We start from the raw sequence: 12030 nt of genomic DNA on the forward strand, positions 1-12030 counted from the left end.
GATCTCCTGACCTCGTGATCCGCCCGTCTCAGCCTCCCAAAGTGCTGGGATTACAGGCTTGAGCCACCGCGCCCGGCCAAAAAAAAATTATTTTTAATTTCAAAAGCTTATAGAATGAGGATATAAAGAAAGAAAATATTTACATACACCTGTTCAATGTATTTGTGTTGTAAGCCAAGTGTCATTACAAAAGAGAAAAAAGTTTCTAAAATATTAAAAAGTTAGCCAGGAACGGTGGCTCATGCCTGTAATCCCAGCACTTTGAGAGGCCGAGGTGGAAGAATTGCTTGAGCCCAGGAGTTTGAGACCAGCCTGGACAACATAGCAAGATCCTGTCTCTACAAAAAGTACAGAAAATTAGCCAGGTGTGGTGGTGCATGCCTGTAGTCCCAGCTACTCAGGAGGCTGAAATGGGAGGATCATCTGAGCCCAGGAGTTTGAGTCTACAGTGAGCCATGATTATGCCACTGCACTCCAGCCTGGATGACAGAGTGAGATCCTGTCTTGAAAAAAAAAAAAAAAAATTAAAAAGTTTATAAAGTAAAAAAGTTATAGTAAGCTAAGGTTAATTTATTATTGAAGAGAGAAAAATTTTTAAATAAATTTAAAGCAGGCTAAGTTTACCGTGTTTATGAAATCTGCAGTAGTGTACAGTAATGTCCTAGGCCTTCACATTCACTCATTACTGACTCACTGACTCACTCAAAGCAACTTCCAGTCTTTCAAGCCCCATACATGGTGAGTGCCCTATACAAGTGTATCATTTTTTATCTTTTATATTATGTATTTACTGTACTTTTTCTACATTTAGATATGTTTAGATACATATTGTGTTACAACTGCCCACAGTATTCATTACAGTAATGTGCTGTACAGGTTTGTAGTCATATAGCCTAGGTGTGTAGTAGGCTATACATCTAGATTTGTGTAAGTACACTCTATGATGTTTACACAATGACAGATCATCTAAGGACACATTTCTCAGAATGTATATCCCCATTGTTAAGCGATGCATGACTATACATAATTTGTATTCTGTCCTACACAGGACATGAATTGTTATTCTCATATACAAAGGAAGTGAGGTTCTAAGAGACTGTCACTTGCCCAATACCACACATGGCTAGGAGTTGGAGGAGCATGGCCTGGGACCTTGGCCTTCTGATTTGTAGATATTCTTGTGTTGCATTGGTATTGCCTGCTAAGCCTAGAGTTGGGAGCTGGCAGCGAGAAAAACTAGAGTGTGAACACTGATATATCCTTTCTCACTGGTTATACTTAAGGGCTGAATACACAGGTCACCCCACAAAAATCTGAAATAAAATCCCTAAAACTTCTCTTATCAGCCTGGGCAAGATGGTGAGACCCCCATCTGTACACAAAATTTTTTTCTTTTAATTAGCTGGGCATGGTGGCATGCACCTGTAGTCCCAGCTATTCAGGAGGCTGAGGTGGAAGGATTGCTTGAGCCAAGGAGTTCGTAGCTGTGGTGAGCTATAATTGTACCACTGTATTCCAGCCTGGGTAACAGAGTGAGACCCTATCTCTAAAAACAAAAGCAACATGCTCCACTTATGATCATTTCAAAATAGAAAATACAAAACAATAAGAAAAAAATCCAGTGATATCATGTGTCAAAAATGTATTTCACCTCAAAGAAGAATAAACACTTATAGCTGATTTCAAAATAGAAAATACAAAACAATGAGAAGAAAATATCTACAATGTCATGTTTCAAAAATGTATTTCAACTCAAAGAAGAATAAATTCACACATGTGAGCTGTTTCTCCTTAGGAAACAGTTTCTAAGCTGGATGAGGTTCAGTAAGATTGTACTTTGACTGAAAAAGTTTCAAAGCAAATGCATTTTTCCCAACTCCCCTTTACAAAAAGTCAGTTCTCAACTATTCTTCAAGGATTGAAATACATGAAAGTTTTAATATCTTATTTTTAAATTTATCGACCTTAAAGATAACATTTTCTACTTGGTAAAAATGTTTCAAAGCAATGGTCACATAATCACATAAATAATAAGATAGTAGTGTATGTGAAAATTAACAATGTTTTAAAATTGTATCAAATTTGGTGGTACATATACACCACTGAATACTATGCAGCCATAAAAAAGAATGAGATCATGTCCTTTGCAGCAACATAGATGGAGCTGGAGAGTATTACCCTAAGCTAAACAACACAGGAACAGAAAACCAAATACCACATGTTCTCACTTGTAAGTAGGAGCTAAACACGGATGCACATGGCCAAAAAGAAGGGAACAATAGATACCAGGGCCTACTTGAGGGTGGAGGGTGGGAAGAGGGTTAGAATAAAAAAATTACCCATCTAGTACTATGCTTATTACCCGGGTGATGAAATAATCTGTACACCAAACCTCCACAACACACTTTACCTACATAACAAAACAGCACATTTACCCCGAACCTAAAATAAAAAAAAAATTATTTAGGGTCTGTGGGCTGTATCAAGGGATTTTGATATTATTCTAATTGCAATAAGAAACCATAAGAAGATTTGGAACAAAGCAGTGATATGATGGCTTAGTATTTTAAATGACTAAGTGATGTTAAAACCTTAAATCTGAGTACAATAGCTATACTTACAACTAGTTTTCAGTTGTGTACTGAATTGCTCACTCATGAATTGAGTTTATTATCAATGTTTTGAGAAATAATGACAATTTTTAGAAATTATAGTAATTACTGTTATAATAATATCCCCATTGAATCATGCCTCCCTGTATCCATTGCCTTTATGTAGTCAGTCCCCTAACGCAGACATTGAGTATGGCCCCCCACATTGACTCTGTGTCTTGCTTTGGCCAGTGGGGCATGAGTAAACATGTTACAAGCAGATGTTTGAAACCCACTTAGGTGATGAGCTTGCTCTCCCCACTGCTGGTGGAACCCAGCAACCATGTGAAAAAGCTCAGACTAGCCTGCTGGACTGTAAGTAACACTTTGCCCAGCTGCATCCACCACCCCTGCTGATAGCCAGCCAACGATCACCAAGCGTATGAAGAAACCCAGCCACAGAAGTAAGCCCATAAAATGATATATTCCCAAAACATCAGGAATACAATTTTTAAAAACAATTCCTAATTTATTAATATTACTTATTCCTGTGAAGGTACCCAAATACAGTTACTACACATAAACACCATTCCAAAGAGATGCATCTGTATTCATTCAGCAGCTATTTCTAGGGAAGGGACTTGTAAACCTATCTTTTTTATACAATTTATTTCATTTATTTCCTTTGAATTTTGAATAATTCATAATTTCACATGTTACAAAGTTAAAAAATTATAAGATGATATCCAGTTAAAAAGTCCTCCTTTTTCTGTTCTATCCACCTAGGACTCCCCTTCCACATAACCATTATCATTTATTTTGCATGTATTCTTCCAGAATTTATATTTTTTATTTGAGAGCTAAATCAGTAAAACCATACTTATATGGTTTTTAAACTAGTGAATGGGCCATAAAAAGGGATGATATAATGATATTTGTTACAAGAGAACAATTTCTGCATAGCATGCTTGCTGCTGGGTTTTATTAACAAAGTAATTAAAGAGATATTTACTGAGTCTCTTCTCAAGCATGACTCTAGGTGCTGACTATAAATGTATCTCATGTAAGAACATCACCAATATACTATGGTGAAACCAAAATTAGGTTTTAATGCATAGCTTTAATTTCACATGTAATAAAACAGTATTTTTTAAAGTATTAAATTTATTACTATTTACATTATAAATGTAAAAGTTACAAATAGTAAATTTACTAAGCTCCTCTTGAAAGAGGCACAGTACTGAAGTCCAGTCAAACATTAGTTTATCTTGATGAAGTTTAAATGAGTGCTTTAAAATTCATCCTCTTAGTACTGAAGACCTAAAAGTGATTTTGAGGATGTTCCTGAATTTTAAATACAACACAAATGCATATATGCTGATTAATATCTATCTCATGTTATTAATATATATCTGCCAATGCTCCTGGAATAATTTGAAATATTGTTCAAAAACGTCATCTATGGTGATCCTGGTCTTGCTTTACTACCAAATACCTCAAATTTCCAGCAGGTACCTAGGGTATAGATTGAGGCAGGAGAAATACAACACTATACAAGGCTGCTTCTTCACACCAGCCAGGAAAACACAAATGGAGACTGTGTGACCAACAGCCTGGGCACCTCGGCCAGATTGTGTAGGGAGTACGCCCCAGGTGCATAGTTGATGACTCTGAAAGCAGCATCATCCAGTAAAGACAATGTAAGACACACTTATTCCCCACTCCTTAAGTGTCCATGTGGAGGGGCTAGATTAGCACTCCTGGCCTCTTTCCAAAACCTTCTCTTAATTCTTTTCTATTGAAGAGGAGGGAGCTGTCTGGTAGGTGAACTGAGAGGAAGAAATTGGGCATGTTCAGTTCAGCTCTTTCCTCTACAGAGTCAGTGTTCTTACTCTGGTCAGCTGTTCTTGCCTGGTCTCTGCCCTGTGGCTGAGAATCTGACTGGTGGGAAGCTCAGAGTCACTGTCTGAGACTTGCAGGCAAGTTTAATTCTGGAGGCAATTATAGCAAACACACTTGACATCAGATCTGAAGCCACAGTCACAAATGGACTTTTCCATTATAATGATGATATTTTGACCTCCAAAAGTCTGACTCATAAATTCATCACTCAATGGGTTTCGAATTCAATTGGGAGATAGGATATTTGTCCCCAAATGCAGCAACACAGTATTTTAAATTTTTATTATTATTTAAACTTTTATTTTAGGTTCAGCAGTACATGTGCAAGATTGTCATATAGGTAAACTTGTGTCACAGGGTTCTGTTATACAGATTATTTCATCACCCAGGTACGAAGTCTAGTACCCAATAGTTATTTCTTCTGATCGTCTCTCTCTTCCCACCTCCACCCTCAAGTAGGCCCTGTGTCTGTTTTCCCCCTCTTTGTGTTCATGTGTTCTCATCATTTAACTCCCACTTGTAAGTGAGAACATGCAGTATTTGGTTTTCTGTTCCTGTGTTAGTTTGCTTAAATTTTTACTAATATTATTTGGTAGAGACAGGGTCTTGCTATGTTGCCCAGGCTAGTCTCGAACTCCCAGCCTCAAGTGATCCTCCCACCTGGACCTCTCAAAGCACTGCGATTACAGGCATGAGCCACTGCACCCTGACAGATATAGTATTTCTAACTTAACATATAATTTGATTTTGAAATTAACATTTTAATTTGACATTACAAAATATGTGTATATTATCTGCCAATCTATTTTATTTAGAGATGAAAGCCCTAGCACATTACAACACAAGCCCACAGTATTGATTATTATCTGCAGCAAATGAAATAATATCTCATATGTTGACATGTTTTCATGAGCACATAAAGGTTCCAAAGTCAGCAATGGAGAGTTTAAGCACTACACAAACACCTACATTATGACAAAATACCTTCAATTGGAATTACCTGAGGCTGGGAATCAATGGACGGAAAAGACGAACAAGCATCATCTATCTGTAGAAAACAAAAATGTCAGTTACATCCTGGGAATGGACAGAAAATAACAGAGAGTAGGTTTTACAAAGTCACATTACCTATGGAATATTAACCACAGTTCCATGACAGTTTAGGACTCTGGATTTGGAAGAGAGGAGCCTCAGAAACTTTATAAGAAAGTCTTGGAAATGAGACTTCCCTCAAGATGTCACTCTAACCACAGGGTATACGTCTCTAGTGACTGCTGATGGGGACTATCCTAGGGCATGGAGATGCCTCACATTAATATATTGAGGAAAAGACTGTCACGTATTATTTAGTCTGAGAAATGTGAGAGGTGACTAAAGAATGACCTTAAAATTAAGGCAGACCTTTGGTTACCATATGGTTCTGTATGACACATGAACCTAATGTCACCTAAATTAACATAATAACAGTATGATAAACAGCATACCAGAAAAATTGTTCATACAACATAGGCAATCCACTAGATCTCTCCCATGAAACCAGTATTGGAAGAGAGTTCTATTTTATAATGAGGGTTTACTGAGCTACAGTTGGCAACTAACTATTCTCAGCCTTTATCCTAAAAAGAAAAATTGAGACTTTAAATGGTAGAATGAGAGATTTATATTAATCATAAAAACTATGCTGAGAAGTTAAGCACTAAGCTGGATGTATGGCATTGTTTATGACATTTATTTCTTTGATGGCCTTTTAAAATGGAACTGGAAAAAATGGTACTGATTCTTGTCTCTCTGGAATGATTGAGGTTGTCCTATTTATGGCATTCCATCTTAGAGGCCTGTTTCAGTCCCAGGATTCTTTTTCTCATACCAGGGGGTGGATTATTATACTTCACTGTCATAAATTCTCAAGCTCCTCATTGCTTCTAAGTTGAACATGTCCTAAAATATATTATTTCCTAACTTAGAGAATAACAAAGCTATAAGACAATATAGAAAAGCATAAGCTTATGTCTCCTTCCTTTTTATCCTCACAGAACTTTTATCCTCCTTTTATCCTCATCTTCCCTTTATTTCCCAAATATTTGGGGAATCGTTTGTTCCACTCATCCTTTGTGCCCACCCAGCTGGTCCCTCTTCCATGCCTTACAAACCTGAAATCATGGTCGCGCACGCGCACGCGCGCGCACACACACGCACACACACACACACTCTGGGTAGGGGTCATGTCATCGCTAAATTGCCCAGAATAAGTGTTTAACAAAAATCCTTTAATTAAGTTGAATTAAACTTGTGGGGAAAAAAAGTGAATTGAGAGGGCAAAGTCAAAAAGATAGCCATTTTAAAGCTCTGACTTTTGAGCAATGCTTACTACATCACCTCCAAATGTCACCTTCTGTGGTTTAGTAGGGTAAAAGTAAGTAGTTCCTCCTGAGTTTTTTATGGTGTGCAGGTATCTGAACACATTACCCACTCCGGGGGAATGTTGTCCACACACAGACCAGGCTGCCCGTCTATGTGAGGTGGCCCATGTTCAAGAACAGAGAACCTTTGAATCTCAGGACATCAACGCCATGTGAATAAAAACATGACACTTTAAAAAAAAACCCGTTAGTCAAATTAGGAGATTGCTGCAAAGTTTTTCAGTCTTTTCTCACATTTCTTTGAAGGACACGGGAACACTGCTTGCCCACTTTCCATTTGAGTAAGCATTTGTTCATTGTACTCAGCATATGGCTCTAATGGTTTTTTATGCCACTGATTGCTTTTGAGAACTCTGTAGAGACCATTGGTAAATCTCATTGATAATGTTTAGGTCTCTATATATGGTTAGGAAGAATGTGTTTCTAGTGTCTGGGTAGCTCTATATTTATTTATTTATTTATTTATTTTTATTTTACTTTAAGTTCTGGGAAACATGTGCAGAACGTGCAGGTTTGTTACATAGGTATACACATGCCATGGTGGTTTGCTGCACCCATCAACCCATCATCTGGGTTTTAAGCCCTGCATGCATTAGGTATTTGTCTTAATGCTCTCCCTCCCCTTATCCCCCAAGCCCCTTCCACCAACAGGCTCCGGTGTGTGATGTTCCCCCTCCCTGTGTCCATTTGTTCTCACTGTTCAACTCCGACTTACGAGTGAGAACATGTGGTGTTTGGTTTTCTGTTCCTGTGTTGGTTTGCTGTAGCTCTGTAATTTTTAAATCTTCAAGCAGAAAAATTAACTATATGTTCCTAGCATCGTAAGTTCTTTTCTTTCTCTGTCTTTTCTTTTTTTTTTTTTTTTTTTTTTTTTTTGAGATGAGGTCTGGCTGTCACCCAGACTGCCAGACTGGAGTGCAGTGGTACAATAAGAGCTCACTGCAGCCTTGACTTCTTGGGCTCAAGTGATCCTCCCACGTCAGCCTCTTGAGTAAGTGGCACCACAGGCAAGCACCACCATGCCTGGCATATTTTTTATTATTTATAGAGATGAGGTCTCACTATGTTACCCAGGCTGGTCTTGAACTCCTGAGCTCAAGGGATCCTCCTGCCTCAGCCTGTCAAAGAACTGGTATTAGGCCTGAGTCACCGTGCCCAGCTGCATCTTAACTTGTTTAAATATCTTTTTTTCTGTAAAAGAATTTATACTGCTTTTGCAACTCTGAGTTTTTTCCAGCATTATCACCTAAAGTATTTTTCCAAATATTTTCCATGGAAATATAGAATATTTCAAGCTAAAATAAATGTGTCTGTACTATACATTAATATCTGTTATCTAAGTCACTCTTCATCTTATTTATAGTTCTAGCATGTACCTAGATATTCTACCAAGGCAGAGGCCCTCGTAATACACACTTGATGAATTTCTATACTATTGAAGACTGTTTTGTACTTGGCACTTGGCATCTATCTTATCTTTTCCCTTATGTATTTTGTTGGGGTGGCCTAGGTACAAAGTGTTCTCTTCCCAGTTCATAGCTCACTATCATCATTAGCCTTGCTTTATTTATTTATTCTTTTTATATTTCCATTTCCTACCCCCATTCCACCCTCCTATAGGCAACTCTTCTAGTGTATTTGAGGCATATCCTCCATTTGTATATGTTTTTGTAAAACCCATATTGTTGTTTTGTGTGCATGTATATTTTCTTTCTTTTTTTCCACTTAACACTATCCACTGAGACCTATCCATGTTGCTGGGTGTGTATCTAGCATGTTGCTTCAAGTGCTGCAGTATATTCTATAATGTGTGCCCACCACATGTTGCCTAACCACTCCCCAGTGAGAGACAGCGGGGTTCCCTCCAATTCCTCCCACTATAAGCAAAGCTATAATCAACCTCCTTGAATCTGTGCTCCACTTATGGATCTGTGGGAGAATATCTTTGGGCTATCTACCCAGGAGAGGGAATGCTGGATCATGGGGATATCGAGGTTGTTTTCCAGATGGCTCTACCAGTTGGCACTCTGCCCAGCAGTGCATGAGGGTTTGTAGTCCCCACATCCTTGTTAACATTTGTGATTAACTAGATTTCAATTGTTTTGCTAGTCTAATAGGTAGAAAGTGACACTTTGCTCTTGTCCCAATTTTCATTTCATTGTTACTAATGAACATGTTTATATGTTTTAGATGTTTGTTAACCTTTTGAACTTCCTTTTCTGTAAACTGTTCTTATCCTATGACTATTTTTATTTTGAAGTCTTATCTTTATCCAGTTGATTTGGTGTAGTTTCTTATATATTCTAGAAAAGCAACCCCATATCGGTTTTAGACATTGTCAATATCTTCTTTCAAAGGCTCTTACCACCTGGGCAGGGTGGCTCACATCTGTAATTCCAGCACTTTGAGAAGCCGAGGTGGGCGGATCACTGGAGGTCAGGAGTTCGAGACCAGCCTGGCCAACATGGCAAGACCCTGTCTCCACTTAAAATACAAAAACTAGCTGGGCATGGTGGCATGTGCCTGTAGTCCCAGCTACTCAGGAGGCTGAGGCACGAGAATCACTTGAACCCAAGGAGGTGGAGGTTGCAGTGAGCAGAGGTCACGCCACTATACTCCAGCCTGGGCAACAGAGCAAGACCCTGTCTCAAAAACAAAAACAAAAAACCAACAAAGGCTCTTACGTTTTTCCATGGAGTCCTTTGCTGAAAGAATTTTCACTTTTAATGTAATTTAATTCATGAATGTTTTTGGCCTTACGATTTATATTTGAAGTTTCTTACGATTTATATTTGAAGTTTCATTCAAGAAGTTTTTCCCTGCAACTAGCTAACAAAGATATTGTCCTACAAGATTTTCTACTAACTCTATAATTTACACTGTATTTCCTTCTTTAGGGGCAAGGTGGCTAAGGTATTTATCCACCAACTCCCTGTGGTCTCCAATTGGGGGCTGCTTTCAGTGGTGGGGTCATTTATACTCAGCCACTTCTGGCTGGCCCAAGTACAGGCAGCACAGGAAAAGTCATGGATGGTTGCAATCAGAAACTATAAATTTCCAGTACCCTGGGATGGCAAATGCCAAAGGTATATGACAGGTACTGGTGGTGACTGCTATACTCGCCAAGCTCTAGTCTCTGTTCCATTGGTTCATTCTGTCTGTTCTTGTGCAATTACCATGCCTTTTCTTTTAATTACTGCAGTTTTTATACTATGTCTCAATATCCAATAAGGCAGTTCCCAGTAGTAGCTCTTCATATTTAAAATGTCTTCAGCTATTTGTAGACCTATATTTTTCCATATCAATTTTAGGTTAAATTTTAAAGTTTTTTTTTTAGGTAAATTAAATTGTTTGGGATTGCACTGATTTTATGGGATTTATATTAATTAACAAGGAAAAATGATATTTTTATTATGTTAAATTGTTTCATCCAAGAGAGAATGTCTCTCCAAATACTTATATCATCATCTATTTTCTTTATTAGAAATTAATTTTCTACCGTATAAATTTAGGGTGTGTTTTTGGTTAATTCCTAAATACAGATTTTGTCACTATTGTGTAGACTACAGTATTATAAATTGTACTTTTATGTTACTTTTGCCTAGTGAAAAGAAATGTTATTGAGTCTTGTATATTGGCATTATATCCAAAAATCTCCTGAACTCTCAAATCAGTTCTAATAGTTCAAGAGCAAGAAGTTTGTTAATGCAATTCATTGCAGTTACAGACTAAAAGAGAAAAAGCATATTGTTTATCTCAATAGTGACACAAATAAAGTATTTAAGTTCGCATTTTATTTAGGATTAACAAAACTCTTAGCAAGTTAGGAAAATAAGGGAACTTTCTTAACTGGGTAAACGTTATGCATCGAACTTCTAGAGCAAGTTTATAGTTTATGGAGAAGTTTTAGATACATTTACTGTGTAAGCTAGTAAGCAGGTCTTGGCCAGTGATACAAGGAAAGAAGAAATTGTTCCTTCAGTGCTTATCATGTTACCACTGCACCTTTTTTGGCACAGCATATTGATCTAGGAATTTATCCATTTCATCTAATTTCAAAATTATCACCAGATAGTCGTCCATACTTTCTTTTTAACAGCTTTACTGAGATATAATCCACAAGCCACACAATTCACCCACTTAAAGTGCACAACTCAAAGGTTTTTAGTGTATTTACAGAGTTGTGCAACCATCCATCACACAATCAACTATCCATAATATTATTTTAAAACTTTTTTTATATCTCTATTTTTCTTGGGTTCTACCTTTTTCGGTCTATATCTTGTTTCTTTGCCTTCACCTCTGCCTTTTGAAATCAGTACTACCAGCGCTTAACTTATTGAAAGAACAAATATATGCTTTTGTTAAAACTGTTGCTCCACTGTCTTTTTAAAATTTATTTCTGCCATTATTATTATTACTATTATTATTTATTCTTTTTTGAGATGGAGTCTCACTCTGCCGCCCAGGCTCGAGTGCAGTGGTGCCATCTCGGCTCACTGCAACCTCCGCCTCCTAGCCTCCCGAGTAGCTGGGATTACAGGCACGTGCCACCATGTCCGGGTAATTTTTGTGTTATTAGTAGACGGGGTTTTACTATGTTGACTGGGCTGGTCTCGAACTCTTGATCTCGTGATCCGCCCACCGCAGCCCCCGAACGTGCTGAGATTACAGGCGTGAGCCAGCACGCCCTGCTTATTTTTATTATTTACTTCATTCGTGTTTCTTTTAATTTTCCCTGTTCTTTTTCACCTCATTTTTAGCAGAATGCATAGCTTATTAATGTTTTTACATTTTCTTCATTCCTGATAAATATATATGAAGCTAAAATTTTTCTCTAGCTACTGTTTTAGCTGTAGCTTATACATTTTGAGTTATAATGTTTTTATTTTTTTCCTGAAGGTCTATCAGTTGTTAAATAAATTTTAAGGTTGCATTATTAGTTTATATTAGTGATGTCTATATTTTCTTGTTCTGGTTTTCTTTTTTTTTTTATTATACTTTAAGTTCTAGGGTACATGTGCATAGCGTGCAGGTTTGTTACATATGTATACTTGTGCCATGTTGGTGTGCTGCACCCATCAACTCGTCAGCGCCCATCAATTCACCATTTATAT

The 12030-nt window shown here is 37.5% G+C and overlaps 1 protein-coding gene across 4 annotated transcripts in view; it reads right to left on the reverse strand.

The window, feature by feature from the left end:
* NMU (neuromedin U) overlaps positions 1-12030 on the reverse strand; it is a 41279-nt gene that overhangs the window by 17243 nt on the left and 12006 nt on the right. For 3 of the 4 annotated variants that reach the window (XM_011961713.1, XM_011961715.1, XM_011961716.1), the window contains exon 3: positions 5494-5541. The exons of the other annotated variant lie outside the window; for it this stretch is intronic. In XM_011961713.1, the coding sequence (XP_011817103.1) occupies positions 5494-5541 (48 nt within the window). The remainder of the gene's footprint in view (positions 1-5493; positions 5542-12030) is intronic. 4 annotated transcript variants of the gene reach the window in all.

This window comes from Colobus angolensis, unplaced genomic scaffold (assembly GCF_000951035.1).
Source record: "Colobus angolensis palliatus isolate OR3802 unplaced genomic scaffold, Cang.pa_1.0 Scaffold566, whole genome shotgun sequence".
In the NCBI taxonomy this organism is placed as follows: domain Eukaryota; kingdom Metazoa; phylum Chordata; class Mammalia; order Primates; family Cercopithecidae; genus Colobus; species Colobus angolensis.